The 24,534-nt window shown below is 36.0% G+C and overlaps 1 protein-coding gene across 1 annotated transcript in view; it reads right to left on the reverse strand.

The window, feature by feature from the left end:
- Window positions 1-17,833, reverse strand: part of LOC149781948 (cell surface hyaluronidase-like) — a 29,239-nt gene extending 11,406 nt beyond the window's left edge. The window contains exons 1-5 of the mRNA XM_089935042.1: window positions 17,795-17,833; window positions 5,146-5,362; window positions 4,448-4,602; window positions 1,996-2,158; window positions 734-958 (exon numbers count right to left, since the gene is read on the reverse strand). Coding sequence (XP_089791168.1) covers window positions 734-958; window positions 1,996-2,158; window positions 4,448-4,602; window positions 5,146-5,362; window positions 17,795-17,833 — 799 coding nt within the window. The remainder of the gene's footprint in view (window positions 1-733; window positions 959-1,995; window positions 2,159-4,447; window positions 4,603-5,145; window positions 5,363-17,794) is intronic.
- Window positions 17,834-24,534: the final 6,701 nt, after the last annotated feature.

The raw sequence follows: 24,534 nt of genomic DNA on the forward strand, positions 1-24,534 counted from the left end.
TATAAAGGTGTGAGTAATACTTCAGTCAGAGATAAACATCGTGTCCAATGTATTTTCGTACGTTTATTACCTTTAAAGGTGTATTATAGAACACAAAAAAACACAACACAAAACAACGTGTATCTCTACCTTGTCAATTGCTAGTTAGATTTCTATTGCAACTATTTACAATTATGTACAGTGCACGATGATATTGTTTATAATTATCAAAAGCGTAAAGGTTTACTTACAGTCTATCCTGACTTGCTTGTTGCTACATGAAGAACATTCTATTATTGTCCCCTCTTCCGCCTGGTTCCAATCATAATCAGTGGAGGAAATAACGACCTTGTCCCCTTTAATAAGATGGGATGAGATCTAAAGTACACGCTCATTCATTATTATTATTATTATTATTCCTCCAGACAGGCTAATAGATTGTGTATGCCATCATATCAATATGCAAAGAGGAATTCTACAAATTCTTTCTTTATATTCACTTAGCATCCATTTACCTTAAATCTTATGGCACATCTTACCTTTGAACTAAGCATGATGTCCTTCTATTAGAACTTCTATGATTATTTCTACGTCCTAATACTTACTGAGCTGAGCTAGGTAAAACTATTGATAACTAATGGTTTATTACAGCTCTATGCTGCTAAGGAGCTTGCTGTTGATGTCTGGTTTATTTAAATTTTAGAGTGGTTTTGAGTCCATGTATGCATGTCCTAACAAACAAATTGATTATTACCAATATTCCATGTGGTCACATAATCGATGAGAGTTATTATGGGATAGGCGGCAAAAGTAGTAAAGATGAAAAAATTCTGTTTGGCTTTCCAGGATTCGTCAGTGTCAGTCAAGCTCTCCACAAGAAACTTCAGCCCTTTGTCCCAAAGAGTCAATTCAGCGGAGGCAAGACTTCCTGAGCTGGATGGAGGAGTGATTGTCTCTTTCACCACTACACCAGTGGAAGCTGCAATAGTATAAAATGTTTATGGTCTGGCACGCATACATACATGCACGCACGCACGCACGCTTGCACACACACACACACACACACACACACACACAAATACATACATACATACATACATACATACATACATACATACACAGACATGCAAACAGCAAAGCAGAATGAATCAAAATGGTCATTTGCAAGGAGATAATATTATTAGGATCATGTATAGAGAAGATAAATGACACATATAAACCATTTAATACATTTCTCTATTGTATTAAGTAAAACAATCACTGATAAACTTTGCTCATTCCTTAGGAGCAATGAATTATAAAAAAGTGCGCGTATTTTTCCAATTCATAATTTAAGTTGCTGTTTGGTATTTGGAAATGTTCCTGAACACGTTATATGAATGCAAATTCAAAGGACTTGTTTGGAATTTTTTGTAGTATTGGGATTTGTATCAAATTTAAGAATGCCTGGGAGTCGTGAAACTAATAATAATTCACTAATGAAATTGAATTTGGCTACAAACATTTCATTTCTGCATGGAGGATGGCTCGATTTATTACAAATTACGTTTATTTTAAAATGTGAAATTTTACTTTTATACACCAAGGCTGCGTATGCATTCATGTTGTTGCTGACTGTCCTCAGCTTGCTTGTGCCTGTCACACTTCCAAAAACTAAAGTTTCAAATGCGTTGTAGATTTCGGTTAAATCATTGGTCAAGATCAAATTCTTTCTCAGCGAGAACAAAAGCACCTCGTTGTTTGCTAATTCTGTGAAAAGAGAAACACACACATATAATAATAACGTCATCGTTCAGATTTAGTTTCACTCAAGATAATCGGAGGCTCTATCTATTCTGTATTAAAACAAGGATTTCATGTACCCAAGGATGAAATGAATAAGCACAATTCTATACTTAATCAAATAAGGATACTCCTTTTGATTTTACATATTTAATTTAAATTCTTTATAACCTAAAATTAGAAGAAAAAAATTGTTTGCAAAGCTTGACGTCGACAGATATTGCTCAAGCGTACCTGTAATCATTTTTCGTAAAGTATCCCGCTTTTTAAGTTCATTCGAAGAGTAAAACCCAAACACTTCAAATTTCTTTTTCACAGGCTGATTTAGGGTATTGATTTCGAAGACGTATGCTACAAGGGCGTCCATCCAACTGTCAGGATCGTTGGGTCCATCCACCTGAATGAGAATGTAAGGATGGATTAATATATATTTATAGAATTTATGTTGGTGTTTGAACAGAGACAAGGAAATCCCAGTCAAAGGGTTATATTTCTGTCTCCCACGAGGCTATGCCACGCGGAGAGATAACTAATGTAACCCCGTGACTGGATTTTCTTGTCTTAGTTCAAACACCGACATAGATAGTGTTCCTCACTCATCTTTTTTCAATTAAATTAATGGTACCCGGCATGCTTGCAATATAGCTAGCAAATGCAACACGCATATTATCAATGAGCTAATAGTATAGCCTCTCACGTTATGTAAAGGTCATCAAGTTTTATACTATTTATGAAAATATGAATAATTTTCTAAGTGTAGTCTAGTTGTATATGCCGTTCCTCGTAACAGCAACAACATCAAGAAAAAAGTCATAATTGTTATGTGTTGGAAGTATTACACAACAAGCGGTTTGGAGAAACGTGCTATAGCTATATCAATACCGCACATTAATATGAATATGTTAATGAGATCAATTAGAAGACCTGTCGACAAAAAGTACATATATTCTACGCATGAGAAAATAGAAACATAAAAACATTTGAGATTATTACTGTATTAATACATTGAATCGATGTATGCCATACTAGAATAACTATACATAATTAATATTTTAAATGGATAATATGTAACTTTCAACAGTGCCAATTTGGAACACGTACTATGGCAGAAAATGGCACCATACTTTGCATTACAAGAGGCCTACTGGATACAGTTTTAATCAAGTGTGTAGTAGCTGAGGAGATTTCAAATTCATGACTTTCTGGGAAATTTATATTTTCTTTCATGGAAATAGCAAAGATGTAGCAATCGCTATTGCAATGACATACTACAAGGAAATCTACTTGTGGAATAGCGTGGGACCTGATGAATTATCAGTCTGGTTGGTAGGTGCAGATGTTGTCATTCGAAATTGCTTTACTGTGTCTGAGTCATCTGGTGTGGAGTGTTGTTGTTGGACAAAGTTGAGAAAACCAGCATGACATAATACATTGATGATTTTGTGCCGGCTTTGCAGAGAGTATGGATTTCTGTAGCCAGCGATGTGTATAGCCTGTGTGCCTCGAACTATATCAAAAAGCTCAACGTCGTGTGTGTATGTGTGTGTGCGTGTCTCAAAATGGTTTGGTTTTGTGTTATTAGAGTTGCAGATACCTTCAATTGCTTTATTAGTGAATTTCGTTATGATATGTATTCGTTGTTTTCGGTTGTTGTAGGTGTTGATGTTGTTAGATTTTATAACAACTCCGTAAGGCACAACAGAAAACAGCAAAGGTATCTTCATTGTAAAAGAATTTCCTATTGCATGAACACCATGACCGAGACGACCGGACTGAGATAACAAAACTGAGATAAGACAAATAAGCTTAGCAGAACAGCTAGATTTCTTTGTCGAATCAGTGAAAAATAGATGGGATGAAATACAAACACATAACAAAATTAATCGTAAAGATCAAGCTAGATGGATGGAAACGTAGAGATGGCTAAATAAGTAAACTGTTAAATATATTTATATTCTACTTTGATTTATAGATTGTTGAGCATCAGTCAAGGAATAAACATATGCACGTTAAATGCACTTCAGAAAAAACTAATTTACCAGTTAGGAATATTCCTTGGAGGAAGACAATAAATAATTCTAATAATTAGCATGATACTAAACGCTTTGATTGTGAAAGAATATAGGTAAATAAGACTCTGATGTCAGTTATATTCGGCACTGGGAAGAATAATTTCTTTCCCGTTTTCCGATTATTCTATCAAAACTGACCAGAAATGCATCTGTACATGCACCCAAAGATAAGTTACGATAAAAACAATATTCTGGTAGAGCCAATAGCAGATATAGGTCTATTAGTGGTTTGACTTTGACCCCAACACTGGCTTGTATCTATCATTGAGAAAAGGTCTTTGTCATGCACAATCTTTGCGAAACAAAAGACCAAATATGATCGTCCGACCTCAATTGGTTAAACAGGGTGTAGAATAAAATTGCGTTTCCAAATTACCCATAACAAGGTCAGACTAATCTAATCTACTTCATATCAGGGCTGTATACGGAATAGAATCATAATATACTAATTTTGCAGTAATGAAAAACCAAATAAGATCACCCTCTCTCAGACGGTGTTGAAGACAGTTTGGTTACAAGGTTGCCATTCGGAAGAACGCTTAAATCGCGAATGGACAAGAATGCTACAAGACATTGAAGAAACATCTACTGGATATTTTCAATTGTACACATACGCTATGATCATAAAGAATTCCGTTTGATTTGGAGAGCTTCTGTAGAGTTCCATCCAGTTTAGTCCAGGACAACTTTCTCTTGCCATGAACCTCCAGTGTACCACCGCTCTTCACTAAAATTGACTTTCCGATTTCTGGGAAATCACCGCGCTTTCCTGTCAAAAAACACAGAAAAATGGGTAAATGGGTAAATGAATCGATATTCGTCATTGTTATTCGTCATTGTTGTTATCGGTCCTCTATATCCTGTCCGATATAAGTTCATCTACTCATCTCTTGCACTTGCATTATTTCCTGTTTATTCTCCCCCAACATCTCTTCTAACATCACACTAATACGCAGTTACGTGAAATGCAACCTATCATACAAAAACTATGGTAGATATATTGCCATTAACTTATTTTCATAAACAGCCATTAGTCTGTTAGTCGTAAAAGTAATATACGATGAGACTTTGACGCTTGAACCTATTACGTACATAATTAGCATTTGAAAGTTTCTATACGTTTGCGTCAAAGATTAGATCACACTATTCTATTTTGTCTATCTCATCAATTTATTTCGCCATGCTTCTTCAACTCTTTTGCATCTAATCTAGTATTTATTATTTAGACGTAATATGCAGTAATATCTTAGATATGAATAACACGCAGAACAATTAAATGAATCGATGACATGTTGGGAAATTCAGTTCTTACCGGCAAGTGTTACATGAACGTTTCCTTGATGAAGACAAGATTCACTTCCAATGATGACCTCTCCTGATATCTCTATAAAGTTTACTGTTAGCGTGATATCCACGTTAGGACTGAATACGAGCTTCCCACTAGAGATCACTACAATGCCTGTCAGGGTAAGGGTTGATTCATCTAGGAGTATGCCCGTATCGATTGTCACATTGGCGCCAACAGCTGGCTGAATAATAATAATAATAATAATAATAATAATAATGATAATAATAATAATAATAATAATAATAATAATAATAATAATAATAATAATAATAATATGTTGGAAAGCATATATGCTATAGGAGACAGATATATATATATATATATATATATATATATATATATATATATATATATATATATATATATATATATATATATATATATATTGGATGACATCAGTAGCAGATCCATAATACCTAGATAATTAAAAACGATATTATACATTGATGAGATGATTACACCGGTCAACAATGGAAAATTATCACAATATGTCCGATGTTCGCTTGATATACCCCAGGCTCACGAAGGATAGAAATATATCGATCCGTTTTGTAAATTTCATTTGCTCATGGCATTCTTGTTTCTTTATTTTCTACATAAGTAGTAATAGGTGATACCCTACGGACAAAGGGACTTCTATGTTAAATTTACGTGGTTGTACCCTACCTACAATGGGAATTTAACATGAGGAATTTTAACATTGGATGTATAGGGACAATGGATTGGGACTGTCTAGGGTCAAAAATGTTGGGACTGTCTGGCATCAAAAATAGTGGGTTTGTATAGGGACAATAGGAATGATGACGTCACGGTGGCAAGAATGTTAAATTCCCATTGTCCGTAGGGTACAACCCCACCCAAATTTAACATAGAAGTCCACTTGTTCGAAGGGTATTACTACTTACCTCTCTTGTTATTAGTGTTCAAGACTAAATAGTCACGATCTCTTCAGAAAGGAAAGTCTGCATGAACATTGAAATATTTCACAATGGCGAGGTCACAATATCAAGTGATTAAATAACAGGCTTAGTCTCACTTGCTCGGCAGCTCTGATGGGTGCTAAGCATATACAATTTCCATTTTGCAATACGCTAAGAAAATATCTCCTGGCAACACCTAATAATTACCTTTAGCTGCAATGAAAACTAACGCCTAGTATTAATAATGTAGGGCAGCCACCCTAAGTGTTACAGATTTCCCTTAGCATGCGAGAAAAGACACAACCGAAATATTTCATACGTCTAATACAGATTTATACACAGATGTGACTTCAGACTACAAAATAGGATCCCGCTATCAAACGTTATATCGAGTCAGGTATCTTACTACAAAGTTAGCACATAAAAATAACTTGAATACAATTGTTATATGGTATAAAGAAATTGGCAAAGTACGTAAATGTTAATAATCATTCGGTTTGCGAATAGTTAGTCAGATCCTTCAATCTATCTGTCTTATTTTAAAATTAATTGCAGACTGGTAAATGTGAAAATGTGAAAAAAAAACTTGTTTCTATTGATCTTGTTTTCAGGTAGATTTCTGATAGTTTTCACACATTGCTACAACCATCATCATTATTCTCATCGTCGTCGTCGTCATCATCATCTCATTCATAATATCGTGTTCTTTTCGTAATAACGTATACCATCTATGTTCAGATGTTGCAATGATGTTCACATCTATTTCTTAATATCTGAAGCCTCTTGTGAGTAAGGTTTCTGATTTTGTTTTATTTTTGTTTTCCATTTCCCGTCGATTTTATCAATCTTGCCATCTCTTATAGATGTAAACGGGTTCGCCACTTATTACGTTTGAATACCTATCTGAAATCTCCTTACCAAACTGCCTTTATTGAATGTATGTATGCATTATAGCGAACATAACTGTTTGTAGCCAATAAAAGTGGTACGGTCATTGAAGAATAATGGTGTTGAAGACATACTAGTGGTGGTGGTGGTAGTGGTATCCCTGCTCTTTGCACAAAAATTATAAATTCTCTTCTTCATATTTAAAATATGTAAACCAATAACCAACCAAAGCAAACAAAATGGATTCTAAATCTGCCTCCCCTTCGGGGTCGATAGCTACCGCATTTTGTTAGATAACACCTATGCTCGCTGCATATATAACCAAATTGAAACAACAATACAACCACCATAGTCGATTAAATGTAATACTGTGAACGCAGACATGTTTGGAATTGTAAATGATCATAGGAATAAAATGTTTCTGATAATTAATTGTCCAATAAAACACATATTTTGATGTTTTAAGACTTTATTTACACCGTTTAAAGGCATTTGGATTAAACGATGTTAAAAATGCAATCAAATAACAAAAAGAAAAATAGAAAAGACAACATTACCTTTCCTGAAGACCACGTTGTCGGATCTGACCATAATTTAAGAGATGCATCTTCATGTGGACAAGTGGCTACAGCGGCCGTTTGTTCATGTGCTACTAATAGCAGGAACAACGCCAATATATGGAACGAGATACGACATAATGCCATCATCAGCGTTCGGTAGTATTTTGCTAGATAAGGTTAAGGTGCTTGTATTTATACTGAAGTTTCCGATCGCTATTTGTGTGCTTTGCCACGTGTCTGATGACATCATGTTTCGCTTTCTTTCATACTCAGCTAATAACAATGTCATACAAATATTGGGTCCGGGTACTGATGTACCGTTCTGATGCACACGTGTATCAGACGTAATCACCTCGGGCGATTCGTTCAATTTAGTTTAATTATACTTAACAAGAAAGCGTTATGGGCTAAATAAGTTAGCCTAGATACGTGACATACGACTACTAGGTCAAGTTTCGTCTGGCTGATGCTTCATACATTTCCCTGATAAACATTTGTTGTTCTAGCAATCAGTGAGGAGGGTTTCAGGGGCGTACAATAGCGATTTTATTAGTGTCTTATACCGATTAGGGTGTGTACGATATTTTATGGTTTTGTGCCGCTAGTGTGGTTTGTGAGAAGATAGTAAATTTTGTTGATATCATGAAAACTGGCCTCAAAAATTCACTCTGATATTTCAGGACTTTTCTTCTTGTTGCATTCAGAGAGAGAGAGAGAGAGAGAGAGAGAGAGCACTCCAGGAGTAGCTAAAAAGAGCGGCATAGACGCCTTATGGATTACATGTTATGAAAATAGTTTGGAAAAACATTATTACAGGTTACTGTACCATTATAACCCAAATGGAAAATTAAAACTAGTCATGAAAAGATGTTTCACCGTGGGAACGGAACATTGCGGATGACAATAGGGCCTCCTTTGGAAGTCAATAGCATGTTTCGGTTATAAATCACTTCCCCCGAAAAGAGTTTATATACAAGCATACTATTTGTATAAAAATAATGTTAGATTTTCTTCAGACGCACACGTACTTTCTTTGTTTGGTTTGATTGGGCAATACAAGGATAACATCAATTTTATGAGCAATTTTGGTTGTCATGAAATTGCCAGTTTAACAACGTCAAAAGATTTTCTATTAATAGCTCGAAGTGATTTCTTTGAATGTCTTAGTACGAGTCAAACAATCTTGGCATCATTGTCCTTGCTGCTGTTCTTGCTGTTGTTGCTTTTGATGTTATAGATATTGTAGAAAGTATATGTCTCTTGTTCTTTGGTTTTCACAGGTAGGTTCGATATAACGCTCTTATTTCTTTATGTTCGGTCCGAAACTGATGTAAGAGATCCACTGTTACACTAATTACACATTATTGACTGCTGAGAGTCATCGTTTTCGTTTCTTGCGTCATCGTCTTATGTTGTTGTTCGACTGAAGTTGATTCTTCCTCCTTCTAATGTTGTGTATAACACAGAAATTATTCGTTTGCAATTCATTGCATTATGTCGGTACCCTCCTAAATTGTTGTGTGGCAAAAGTCAGAGAAAGTTAAACTCAGTAACTTGGTTAGAAGTAGAAGCTCTGACAGTAATGTTACTGCAGCATGTTTTGATTTGATTGCAGTGACATGAACCCTAATATGCTCAAAACGGTTTCTTGACTTTCTCATACTTGATCGTATAAATGCTATTTTTGAAAAATCAGAAAAGGACCATGCCTAACGTCATATCACACACTGAACACAGTATAATACTTATATATGAAAATAAGAGCAAACACCATTCAGTCATACTATATAATATGAAGCAAGATGAGATAAGAATACTGTCTGATATCTCTCGTACTACATATGGGTAGACAAAACATGGTGTTATAAATGTATCGTTTTCAATGATGTTAATATTATAGTTAAAAATATAATTGGTCCCTTTTAAACAACAACCCAATAAAATAGGTTTTATCCAAGGGATTAAAGATGTCGTCACATATATGGGCTCGGCTAAAATCACTGGTACTAATATATTTCTAATATCTGTAAAATGAAATGATATTTGTCTTCTATATGACTGTTGTCTCATAACATGTTCATTGATTATCAAGGATATCATTATGCGGAAATTTCTGTGTAATTAAATTATGGACCACTCATGACGAAACTATCACTTGTGCAATATTTATAGGTTCCTGCATTTGTATGGGAAAATATGAACGAGCTATTTGGATGGAATAATGTACGACCTTCTGACAAAACGAGTTCATATTTTCACATACAAATGCATTAACCTTTTTATTATATGCTCATTTTTTATTCTACAAGAAACAACGTAAATGAATGTATGCCGTATTCCAAGCTAAATACACAAGCTCATATTCATCATTGCACAAATTATCATTATTACTGCGCACATAACTCCGCCCAGATAAATTTGAACTTAGCCGCACGCTCGACATAACTTTGGAAAGAAAATGGTGCGTCTAGTTAAAATTGAAATTTGGAGTCATATTGTGCATGAATGTGCATTGCAAGAACTTTTCGATTTGATCTCGAGTGAATAGACTTTGGTATTATTCTCGATTCTAGGAAATTTCGTGATTATGGACTGGATTTGTATGCGACAATTCCACATGAAATACATGAGATTGAGGACGCTAAGGAGAAGCCTGTTGACATCTGCAAATGTGTTTCTGTTTCTGTCATTGAATGTTTGAAATCATAATGTGGAAAATATTTGAAGTCTTTCATTTGCAATTATCAAAAGGACGCTATGGAATTTAATGTTTTTTTCATTTTGAGTGCAGTAAGGAGGATGTAATTGCAATTATCATCGAAATTACAGTACAATTTCGAAATACGTAATCAAGATTGAGAACCTATGACATGGCTCATGTAATTTGGATTTGCAGAATTAAGAAAATACATTTTGAGGAAATTCAGGATACAAAACTGTAAGTAAATTTTATTTTGCCATTCTTATCACCAGCTAAAGAAGAGAGTATATGACTTGTCACTTGTATGTTATTTGTAAGGACCAATTCTTGCGTCTGTTGTATACTGTAGCTAGCCTAAATCCGAAACATTGTATCAACGCGGAATGTGCCAAAGCAGCTGGTATGTGGCAGTCCACGAAACATCTGTTTTAGTTCATTCAGAAACAAATTTAAACAACCACAACGTAAAGAGCCCCTTACGCGAGTGTACATGATTTATACACAAATCAGAAGTGCTGGCGTATGCATCCATTGTTTGTTTACAATAGAAAGCAGTTCCTTTATGCATATGAATGCTATATGTGTATTGTCGCGCGGGTTCAATATCGGGTAATACTGCACGATTCTGACAATGTAAAGTTAATGGGGGAGAAAATGAGCATATAATAATTCCGTGTGTCTACAGAAAATAGAAACCATCCTGAAAATATTGTGCTTTATAATACTGCTCTAACATAAAACACGATGGCTTTCGGTACATATCAGAGACAAATTGGACAGCTTCATCAGTGCAAGCAGATACAGAAACAACGAGTATGCTTAATTAGGAAATTAGACTGTCTCACTTTAGAATTCATTCATTCAGTCGTTCTTCTAATTTTCCTTTTAGCTGAATATGGTAATGATTTGATCGGTATACATTACTAAGAGTATACAGGAGCTATAATGTTGACAAATTGGAAAAGTGAACTCATATATGATCGGGAAATTCACATATTCATTCATACAATCAAAACATTATTTAAATAGACCGATTGAGGAAATCATATAATTTGTTACACTAGCATCACCATTTGAAATATACGTGAAATAACTCAGCCGATATGGATTCATTCTGCAATATATGATGTATATAGAATATATTATGAATAGTAGCAAGATAACAAATGTGTTACAAGCATACTCTTCCATTTACTGTCCAAGTGAAATTCATTTGAGTAAGAATACGCGTTTTCGTCCTAACATAAAATTAGTCATATCACTATCTTAGAAATCACCTAGATAAGGAAAGCATTACAACTCTAAACGGATTCTTTTCACATTAGTTACGTCTGCTAGAGATAAGGACAAAACAGGCATACACCTTAAACATCCGCGAACCAACTGACTTTTCTTCCTTTTTTATTTTGCAAATGATAAAATATTGTCCTATAAAACTGTGGCATTAACGTAATAAATAGAAAAAGGTTCACAAAAGCACATATATAAACTCTTGCGCAAAGCGTCTGTCGGTTATTTTCAAATTTATATTTAATCACAAGGTCTATATTTCAAACACAAACGTGTATTTTGTGTACATATTTTCCACGTGAGGGTCTTGGGGGCGTTCCTATTTTTTAATTTGTTTGTGATGTTTCCAGCTTGCTGTTTCTAACCAATAGCTAAATATCATCCTTCTTCATCCAAGTTCCTCTGTTACCACGTGAAATGGGATAAATATCCATGTATTCGCTTCCACGCGCAAGTTCAGGCTGTGATTATCACGACAGGAGAAGCTGTTTATGATCATATACTCTTGGGTGTTTGATATCAATTTCTGCATCAAATATGCACTTTCTTCATCAAGTAGTATATATTAAAGCAGTCGTTTGTGAGTCAGACAATAAAACGGTTTGGGACAGTTTTATTGTGAACTAGATTAACTGTGTCCCGAATAGTGGCTTAAATATTTGCGTAAAGTTAGTTAACAGGTGCGATTTCTCAAAACCAAGTGGTAGTAATAATTTAAAAGGCAAAATATTAAAATCTAGTATTTTAACGTCATCGACACACTATGTCTCATTGTTTGACGACTATCCATCCAGTAACGTCTATTCTCACCCCGAGGCACCAAAAGTAAATGGTTGACTAAATATATTGTCCATTTGCTCTTAAAACTTGAGTAGTTACGTTTCATTTGTTTAAGTTCTTGCTATATACCAGTTCAAAATAAATATTGTCCTTACAATTCTCAATAACACAATGCCTGGGATTACTACTGGTGACAAGGGCTTAACATTTATCAGTAGAAAAATGGGTCTATGAGTTTGTGACCTATAAGATTGTCATATAATCCTTGGGAACTAAGCGATCTACCTGGAGTCACCGAAGCCTTTAGGTTACTTTGTGAGATAAACAATGATTTATTGAAATTGCAAGTTTAAACGATACTATTTTCACGCATCAGCGAACGCAATGTTTACTCTCTTAGCGGGTTAAATGTATTTTGGTTCACACGTGGGTCACAATTTATCCGAAACAAAATATGGACAATAACATGTCCCACACACAAAAACATTTGCGTCAGATGTTTTAGTTTACTGCCAATTATCTAACTAGATACACGTTCTAAAAAATTTTTTTAATAAAAAAAATTCGTCGAGGCGATTTCGAGAAATCTACTGCTAGATGAAAGTCGATTAAGACACGTGCCGTGAAAACATTATATCTTTAAACCGTTTCGACATGGAACCTTCTTTTATATTTTCTCTCTTGGGGATAGTCAACTCTCGAACGAAGTCCTGACGAATTTCGTCGATAGCAAACTGCGATATAAGGTGCGTTCGACGGGTACCAGGTACGAAAAACACGCACATATTAATAGACTGAATGAAAGAGTTTGTACTAACTGAACTTCTGATTACAGGATTTTGATTTCAACGCCTGTTGAACAGTACGAAAGTAGTGATCCGTTCTAACAGTAGGAAAATTTGAGAAAAAAAAAACTTTTCAGCCTATTTCTAGAACATTGCGGCTAGATAAAGCAATCAGAACTCTACAGATGCTGTAAGATTATATCTTACGTTTCCATTTGAGCCAATTCGTCCCCTCTTTATTAGGTTTTTACATGGATCCATCTTTGATATTTTAATCCTAGGGTATAAAGTCCACTAACCAAGGACGTCCTGACATTTCGTCGAGAGAAAAAAGCGAAATAAGGGCGCATCATGGTGTAACAAGCTAACCGGGTGGACTTTTCGGATTCACAACAGAACACTTTTGGCGAAGATATAACTACAAGGTTTAAAAATGGATGACTTGCATGAGCAATTGATTATGAATATGTGTGTGTATATACAATCCGAATATTGGATTGAATTAACATAAGAACGCACAGACTTGATGAAAAATACAACAAAAAAAAATAATTTTGCAAATACAGAGACAAGGGGTGAATATTTCACAACGATTTGGTAATGAAACGTTGGATATAGTTTACTCAGGTAGTAAAAGATGTAAAATTTTACTCAAGTAGTAAAATGCATTCACTCAGGTAGCGAAATTATGGTGACAAGAAAGAGGGACAGATATACAACTTATCAGTCCTGAAAGATACACTGGGTTTTACGAACCCTAAAATTAGCCCACGGCTAATAAATTACATATACGGAGACACACTCCGTCATCAGTACACGTTTTTTCAGCTCCACGGCTGCTACAGTTCAGCTTCACAGCTGCTACAGACTCTGGACACTCAGAAGACTGCGAAACACTCGGAACACTCTGAACATTAGACCCTACGGACACCCGAACGTTAGACACTCCAGACAACCCGGACAGTAGACCCTCCGGACAAACCGCACTGTAGACACTCCGGACACCACGGACAGTAAACACTCCGGACACCTCGGACAGTAGATCACTCCGGACACCCCGGACAGTAGACACTCCGAACACCCCGGACAGTAGACACTCTGGTCACTCCAGACACAAACACTCCGGTCACTCCAGACACATACACTCCAGTAACATACAGAGACACAGACACTCTAGTCACTCCAGACACAGACACTCTGGTGACAGAGAGACACAGACACTCCGGTCACAGACACAGACAGCTGAAAATATATCCAATACCGTGTATCATACAGGACACGGGTATAATAACACAATGACGTTATACACGGTAAATTATATAGATTACATTATCAGCACAATAATTACAAAATGACAGGTTCAAAAATAAACCTAATCTTGCTCGATAAGAATCCTACTATATTAAACAGTCTTTTTTAAAAATGTAGCTTGTCATTGCTAATATAAATCCCTTGCTAAGTAGAAAACGAGAATAGAAATATGTGTATTATGCTGCGTAAACCAAAGCTATATAGCAAAGATTAAAAGATAAACGTGGTAAAACAGTACTTATAGCTTATAAACTAGAAATTAATAAACTTACATACCTCGAAAGCTGGATATGTGCACGTTTTTGAAGCAGACTGACTGCTGACAAGACTATTTGGTATTGTTAAGAAACTTACGTACGGTAAAGTATTTATACACAAACATAGTCTGTGCATTATATGCATTGGTTCGTCCCATCGAGAGCACTTCGCACGTGCGGCATGGGATGAACCGAACTTACTATTTCGAAACACGACACAATATACACAAATCATCCTCTGGTATCGTTGTAACAAAAAACGAAACCGGAGTACATGTATTCAATAAATAAAAGAATTTAATTCCGTGACAGAACCTCCCCCCAAAAAAAAGTGGTAACACTTTTAGAAAAATCACGGAATGTGAACATAAACAATTGTTAAAACTTCCAATTTGAATAGTGAACGAAAATGATCTGATAACTACACCCTACTTTAAAACTCAGCACCCACATTTTCCGATCCTCGAATCGCCTCGATCCGAAAACTATGCGGTTGCAAAGACAACGCCCAACGCACCAATCTTGCATTGCGACCTTTGCTTTGTTCAAGTATAAGAGCGGCTGATGGTCCGTTTGGAAAGTAAACTCCCTCCCGAAAAGGTACGTATATAATTTTCCTATCCCCTATACTAAGGCTAGGCACTCCTTTTTAATTACTAAGTAGTTTCGCTCCTAGGGAGCAATTTCCTACTTGTATAAGCAATGGGCAATTTCATTCCCTCTTGCTCCTGTATCAAAACAGCCCCAAAACCCGTATCGGACGCATCAGTCCTCAGCACAAACGTTTTGTTCAATTCTGGCAACTTTAACATTGGTGCACTTACAGTTTCTGTTTTAAAGCATTAAATGCTTTTTTCCTGGCACACACCCCAAGGAATTTATTCAGTTGCCCTTTCCTAGTCAAGGCTGTTAATGGGCTGGCAATAGCCGCAAAATTGGGGACACATTTCCTATAAAACCCAATCAAACCAAAGAAAGATCGTACTTGTTTTTTATTTTCTGGTCTAGGTGCATCTTTGATTGCTCCTATTTTATCTGGGTGAGGTTTCAACTGACCTAATCCACTCACGAGATGTTCCAAACACTCTAGGCTAAAATACCCTATACTACATTTGGGTGGGCTTAGCTGTAATATTTGCAGTGTGAAGTCTATCGAACAGATCCCGTAATACTTTAACATGTTCATCCCATGTATGTATATAAACAAAGATATCATTTACAAACTGTCGACGTTTTCCATACCGTTTAATAGTTTGCACATGAGACGAACGCATGACGCACCGGCGTTGGCTAAAGCGAAAGGCATAACTTTAAATTGATAAAGACTTTTCGGATTCGCGAATGCCGTTAACTCCCGGGCATTATAGCGATTGGTATCTGCCAATATCCCTTGGTAAAGTCTAATTTGGGGATGCATTTATGACCTGCCAAGTTCGAAAATAAACTTTCCATATCTGGCATTGGTTCTGCGTCGAACACGGTGATTTTGTTCAATTGCCGAAAATCAATGCAAAAACGGTTCTTCCCGTCTTTCTTTCTGACTAACACAACAGGGGACGAGTACGGGGAACTGGAAGGTTCGATCACTTCCTTGTCTAACATTTTCCCCACTTCTTCGTTGATTGTCTCTCGCACATTAAAGGGTATTGGATATCATTTAATCCTGATCGGCTCTGAGGTATTCAACTTGATCTCGTGTTGAATCAATCCAGTACAGCCCGGTTTGTCCGTAAACACGTCAGGGTATTGGGACAAAACCTACAATATTTGTGCACGCTGACCCACTGATAAACCCGGGCATACGTTGATCTGGTCAATACCTTCTTTCCCTACGTAATTGGGGTATTCAAGGGGCATTTCTGTCCTGGAGACGATTCCGATTCGTCACACGACTTATCCTTTATCACCGCTACGCATACTACATTCAAGACCCCTTTATCCATTGTTTGTCTAGGTCTTTCTAGATAGAGTTTAAGCATATTGACGTGAAATATCTTGGACTTACCCTCCACGTCAATGATATAGCCCATTTCGCCTTTCACCTGTTTGACTTCGTATGGCCCTTTCCATTGGAATAGCAGCTAATTTGTATTCGTTGGGAGAAGCACGAACATCAAACGTTTTACTTCGCGTTCCTCTGTTGTAGTACTTCACGTACCTACAACTAGATTTCGCGAGTTTGCCTTGCGTCATTCGACATGTACGCTCTAATCGTTCGCGCAGATCTACTGCGTATTGGTAAGTAGTCTTGACTTCTTCGTCCGCGACTTCGTCTGACCACAGTTCGCGTAAAATGCGCATAGGACCACGAACTGTCCTACAGTACAATAGTTGAAACGCGGAGAAGCCTAACCTTTCATGAGGAACCTCACGATACGCGAACAGAATTGCGTTCAGATACCTATCCCAATCCTTAGGTCTTTCCGCACACATACTAATAATAAAAATAAGGACTTTGTATAGCGCCTAATCTTTACTAAGCGTTTTACAACATTAGACAACACCTACAAAATAAAAAAACATATATAATGATACGATTACGAACACAAACACCATGAAATTAGAAAACATAGAAGAAAAAAAACATGCTGAGTTTATTTAAGGTAGGAAACATTATTAGGTCTTTAAGTTTGTTCCGTCGCAACATTTGCTTCAACGTCGCGTTGAATTTCTCGACCAACCCATTGCACATAGGGTGGTAGGGTGTCGTGCGCAACTGTTTAAGGGACAACAACCTTCTAATTTCTGCCATGAGATCTGAGGTGAATTGCGCTCCACAATCCGTAAGAACCTCTTCGGGCACTCCGACCCTGCTGAACATGTCCTCGAGCGCTTCGGATACACGTTCGGTTTCAATCCATGGCAAAGCTATGGCTTCGGGGTATCTGTTAGCGCAATCTACCAGCGTCAAGATCAATCGGTTTTACCGATCTGTATGTGGAAATATAGGTCCCACATTGTCAAAGGCCACTCTTTTAAACGGAGTATCTATCAATGGCATTTGACCTAACGGTACTCTAGTTATCCTGCCCTTAGAGACAGTTTTCTGGCAAACTTCGCACAAGCGACAGAACCGCGCTACGTCGCTATTGACACCAGGCCAATACAATTCTCTTAATACCATCTCTGTTGTTTTCTTCATGCCTAAAGGACCCGCCATACTCGACTCCTGCGCGACCTCGAGTACATGCGACCTGGATTTATGGGGGATCACTAGTTGCAAGAACTTCCTATCAAGTGTAGAGTATTCTCTATACATTAAACCTTTCCGAGTAAGGAATTTAGAAGAACCCCCGTTCTTACTCTTCCTCACGGTACCCGATAATGCTTTCTTCGCGTTTGCACGTAGAGACGCGTCACATTTTTGCTCATTCTGAAATTCTTCGTGGGAGATATCTGTAATGGCTTCCAGTAATTTTAATTTGCGTAAAGGTTTGTTATCTTCCTTTCCTGAGCCCTAGTTTGCACTGCTTGGATGATCGGGAATATGCTGTAAAAATAAAAGAATAAGAATTTACGGTTTTAAGAATCAAAGCCAAAAAACAAACTCCAAGAATAATCCACGAATAAAAGTTTAGAAGTCCTAATAATAAAATGTTCTAATGATTTCAAGTTCGAGTCCCGATGAAGAATCCAAGATGGAAGGCGATGACGTATGCTGTATCCTGTTCAATGTTGTTGTCTATAGCTCCTTGTAGAAACGCAAGAAATCCCAAAAATATTTTTACGAAATGTCTTATTTCAAGAATTATGTATGAGCACAACATCTATTTTCAGAGAAACGAATTAATCTTTTAGAATCCAAATAATCTGAAGAAAAATTAACATATAATTCAAAAACTGGCTACAACAGAAGGAAACGACTTGACATCAAGCGTTTTTATGCCCAGACTGTGAGATCGATCTCTAAGCATCACTATTAAATCTAAGTAATGCGCAATTTTGGAAATGTCTAATTGCAAAATAGAGGATCACGTGATCATGTTTATATATAAAATATCACGTAGCCCCTGTATCCTTATTACTCCGAGAATAAAAGTTGTTTACTTCACTAAAAGCTATTTACAAGTCGCGGGTCATATATCCAAAACAGCCACGATCTCAACCTTATTATTCCCACAATAAAAATAAATAAAAAAATAACTTGTTCGCGTGACTGTTACTAATTTTAAAGTAAGACCGACAACCAGGTCAGCTTTATGTTTACGAAAATGAAGAGTCAAGGTCAAACTATTTTCTGGAAAAAATACTATTTCCTAGTAAAGGAAAGAATATTATTTTGACATATAATGACATTAAAAAATTAAAAGATTTTAAAGCTGACAAATAATTAAATAAGATATAAATTAAGTCAAATATAAACAACGGTGCTCCAACAGTGGGAAAATGTTAAAGAAAACTAGTCGAGCCGATTCCGAGAAACGTTTGGCTGTATAACGGATTTGGGTACACTGCCTGGCGTAAGAAGATTATATTTCACGTATACAGTTTTGACATTACCTTCACTCTTTGAAGAGTTTTTAAAGGGACCCTTCCTTACGATTTTATCTCTGTTGGAAAGAGGCGACCTAAGAAGGACGTCCTGACGAATTTCGTCGACAAGAATCAGCGAAATTAGCGGGTTCCTATGGTTATTGGGTATGAAATCTCACGCACAATGTGGACCGATTGTTTAAATATTACATATTAAATATTTCAACACCTTCTAAACGGTATTTGATTTCAAGGCATCTTCAGCTATATCTAATCCGATATCGTTTCCAACATGAGGAAAAGTTTAAAGAAAATTCGAACAGAAAAAGAAGTTCGGTATCACACATGCCGTAAGGATATCATATCTTACATGTAAAGTGTAGATATTACGTACCCTCCTAAAGAATTCTGACATTTACCCTTCTTTGACATGTTACATATAGGTGGTAGAGGCAATCCACGAAGCAATTTTCGTTTAATTAACGTTTACATTTAATTTTAAGTGTTAGAGCGCTTTGTTATATATATATATATAGATATATATATATATATATATATATATATATATATATATATATATATATATATATATATATATATATATATATATATATATATATATATATATATATATATATATATATATATATATATATATATATATATATATATATATATATATATATATATATATATATATATATATATATATATATATATATATATATATATATATATATATATATATAGATATAGATAGAGATATATAGATATAGATAGAGAAATTAGGTACCCCCATTATAGAGTTCTGACATGGACCCTTCATTGATATTTTATCTCTAGGAAATAGAGTCCACCTACAAAGGAAGTCCTGGAAAATAAGGGGCGCCTTAGGGGGTACCGGGTATGAAAACACGCAAATGTGTATAAATTGTATCTATATTTTGTACTTATGGGACCCTTACTTACAGGATGTTGATTTCAACGCCTCTTATACTGTTTCGAAATAAGACCCCTTTCTAACAGCAGAAAAAGTGTAAAAAAATTAGTCAAGCAGATTTCGAGAAACTAAAGAAATTAAGTCCAGCACATCAGATGCCGTAAGATTATATACATGTGGGCCATATTACATCCACTCTTTATACAGTCTTGACAAGAACCCTCCATGGATATTTTATCTCTTTTAGATAGAGTCCACCTACGAAAGAAGTCCTGACGAATTTCATGGAGATAAAACTGCGAATGAAGGGGCGCCTTAGGAGGTACCATCTGTGAAAAACACGCAAAATGTGGATCAAATTGAGCTATAACTTGATCTATTATAAAATGACTTAGAGGACTTTGATTTCATCTAGTTTGGAATCAGTTCCCACAGTAGGAAAAGTTTGTTGAGAATTTTATCGCATACAACACATACCGTTGGAAGATTGTATTCGATGTATACAGTTGAGACATTACGTCCCTTATTTACCATATTTGACATGGATCCTTATTTATACTTATCTCTAAGGGAGGAAGTCTACCTACCAAGGAAGTCCTAATAAATTTCATGAAGTGGAATTGGTGAAATTAGGATCGTCTTGCGGGTGCAAGTATAAGAAACACGCAACAATTGTATCAATATATGTTTGCTAACTGAACTTCTCCTTATAAACTATTTATTTCATGTATGTGTTCCAACTGTAGGAAAAGTCTGATGAATATTTATTGAACCGATTTCACGAAATTGTCCGCTAGACCAACGGGTTGGATACAATGCATGCAGTAAGAAGATTTTTTTGACCATTTTTTTTACATAGACACTTCTTTGACACTTAATGTCTATGGGTCAGCGTCGACCAACGACGAATTTGTTCGAGAGGAATCAGCGAATTAAGGGGCACCCTGTGAGTACCTGGTTTGAAAAACACGCTCAATGTACATCTAATACAGGGATTTCAAACTCTAACCACCCTGATGGCCGCATTAGGGGATTTTTGATGGCCCAAGGGCTCTCTCTCATGACACCTTGTGACACCAATCATTTTGCGGGGCACAGGATACGGATTGCGGGTCGTGTGTTTGACAACCTTGATCTAATATATCAATAATTTGTAGTAATGTGACGACTGCTTAGGGGATTTTGATTTCAATGCCTCTTGGACAGTATCTATCTCGGGATCTGTTCCATCAGTTGGAAAACATAAAAATAATTTGTCGCGCCGCTGTCAAGAAATTCTCGGCTAGAGAAATGTGGCCGGTACAGCACATGCCGTTAGAATGTTTTATTTTACGTCCCCTCTTTGACATGGACCCGTCTTTGACACACACTTTAACACACACACACACACTCACACACACACATACACACACAGATATATATATATATATATATATATATATATATATATATATATATATATATATATATATATATATATATATATATATATATATATATATAGATATATATATATGTATCTATATATAGATATATATATATATATATATATATATATATATATATATATATATATATATATATATATATATATATATATATATATATATATATATATATATATATATATATATATAGATATATATATATATATATATATATATATATATATATATATATATATATATATATATATATATATATATATATATATATATATATACACATACATACATACATACATACATATATAGATATATAGATATAAAGAGGGTCTTTACGAATAAAAGCAGTTATTAAAACCGTTATAATCTATGAACCGATTGGAAACAAACTTTGCGATACTTGAGAATTATGATTTCAACCCCTGTCTGACAGTCGGTAAAGAGTAACCAATCACAGCAGTAGGAAACCTTAGAAGAAAATTAGTGGAGAAGATTTCAACGAATTCGTGGTTAAATAAAAGAAGTCGAGGACACCACATGCGATCAGAATATTATACCTTACGTATACAGTTGGGCGGGCCTCTACGTCTCCTCGTTAGAGAGTTCTGACAATGGACCTTCCTTGATATTTTATATCTGTGCGACAGAGTCCACCCACGAAGGAAGTCGTGACGAATAACGTCGATAGGAAACAACGATGTGTACCGGGTATACAAAATACCCCACTAAAATGTTCATAGATTGTATCAAACTTTTGCGCTAACTGAACCTCTACTAATAGAATTTTGATCACATGGTTGATTTTGGGAAGTCGGTGTCCTCATCCCGACTAATTAGCCAATTGCTAGGGCAAAACATCACAGACTGCATTGTTGATGAGATTCCAGGATGGATGTTTTAATTTTAAAGTGAGTGCAGGTCAGAGTACCATAAATGTCCTTGGAGATGAGTAGGCCGTATTAAAACCTAATCATATGTAACGATTATGTGTGTGCATGTGCATTATTCGTGACGGATGACATGTAAATTGTGCAACAGAGTAATTCAAAACGGACGGTTCCGTTGTCTGGAGACGTCTTGTGTTGTTGTTATAATGGTAGACATTGTGGAAGGTTATAGGTGAAATGTGGCCTAAAAGGATAATTTCACTGGCCTGAGGATGCGCAGGTAAAATAGTTCCCTGTTTAGGTGAGTGAGTTGTATATTTTCAAGGTGTAAAATACTACAGATACCTTGCGGAAATGGAAGCAGGATAAAGAGTGCAGCTGTGAAGTAGTGGCGAAAACAGCAAATTAAGGGGATCCTTAGGGGTTACCGGCCATGAAAAACACGCAAATGTTAATAAACGGTATCAATAGTTTGTACTCATGGAAACCTTACTTAGATAATTTTGATTTCGATGCCACTTATGAAGTTTTGAAATATGACCCATTTCTAACAGCAGAGAAAATTTGAAGAAAATTCGTCGAGCCGATTTCGAGAAACTCGAGACTAAATGTGAGCCATTAGTCCCCTCTTTATAAGTCTTGACATGAATCCTCCATGGATATTTTATCTCTAGGAGATAGAGTCCACCTGCGAAGAAAGTCCTGACGAATTTCGTGCAGATGAAACAGCAAAATAATGGACGCCTTAGGGGCTACCGGCCATGAAAAACACGAAAATGTTAATAACGGTATCGATAGTTTGCACTCATGTAAACCTTACTTAGAGAATCTTGATTTCGATGCCGCTGATACTGTTTTGAAATAAGATAACTTTCTAACAGCAGAGAAAATTTAAAGAAAATTGGTCGAGCCGATTTCGAGAAACTTGAGACTAAATAAAGGAAGTCGAAAAGATCCCAAGCCGTAAGATTATATACATGTGAGCCATTAGTCCCCTCTTTTTAAGTCTTGACATGAATCCTCCATGGATATTTTATCTCTAGGAGATAGAGTCCACCTACGAAGACAGTCCTGACGAATTTCGTGCAGACGACGTGCATCCGGTACCTTGAATTTTGGCTAAGATATTTTAGAAAACTTTGTTGTCTTTTTAATTTGAATTCCCTATGTTTTCGAAGTCTTATGTGATATTGACAAGCAGTTTCTACAACGTCAACAAAAGTGGAAATCTTTTTTTTAAATCCTACCCAGGAACAATAAGATCTTTAAAAAAGATGAATTGATTCAACTTTCCAGAAAATACGACAATTCTGAGGTAAAGGCTTCCTTAACGAAACAAGAAATAAGAAATATTTTGGTCCAGCATTTGGCAGAAAAGAATTTTTTGGATAAAAATGCTTTGGTTTCAATCAGTATGTCTGTATCAGACTCTGACATAAAAGTGAAGGAATTAAAATTAAAGTACAAAATGGAATTTGAGATGAGGAAGCTGGAGCTTCAGAAAGAAGAAAGAGAAAAACAAACGCAATTACAAGCGGGAAAAAGAGAAAGAAAGACAAATGCAGTTACAAGAAAGAACAAATGCAGTTACAGTTGCAGTTAGGCGTGAGTAAGTGTAAGAATAGGGGTTCCTCTAAATTCCTTACTCGAAAAGGTTTAATGTATAGGGAATACTCTAAACTTGATAGGAAGTTCTTGCAACTAGTGGTCCCCCATAAATCCAGGTCGCATGTACTCGAGGTCGCGCAGGAGTCGAGTATGGCGGGTCATTTAGGCATGAAGAAAACAACAGAGAGGGTATTAAGAGAATTTTATTGGCCTGGTGTCATTAGCCACGTAGCGCGATTCTGTCGCTTGTGCAAAGTTTGCCAGAAAATTGTCCCTAAGGGCAGGATAACTAGAGTACCGTTAGGTCAAATGCCATTGATAGATAATCCGTTTAGAAGAGTGGCCGTTGACATTGTGGGACCTATATTTCTACATACAGATCAGATAAACCGGTAGATTGCACTACCAGATACCCCGAAGCCATAGCTTTGCCATGGATTGAAACCGAACGTGTATCCGAAGCGCTCGAGGACATGTTCAGCAGGGTCGGAGTGCCCGAAGAGGTTCT

The sequence above is a fragment of the Sinohyriopsis cumingii genome, chromosome 15, assembly GCF_028554795.1.
Source record: "Sinohyriopsis cumingii isolate HCF-2022 chromosome 15, ASM2855479v2, whole genome shotgun sequence".
Classification (NCBI taxonomy): Eukaryota; Metazoa; Mollusca; class Bivalvia; order Unionida; family Unionidae; genus Sinohyriopsis; species Sinohyriopsis cumingii.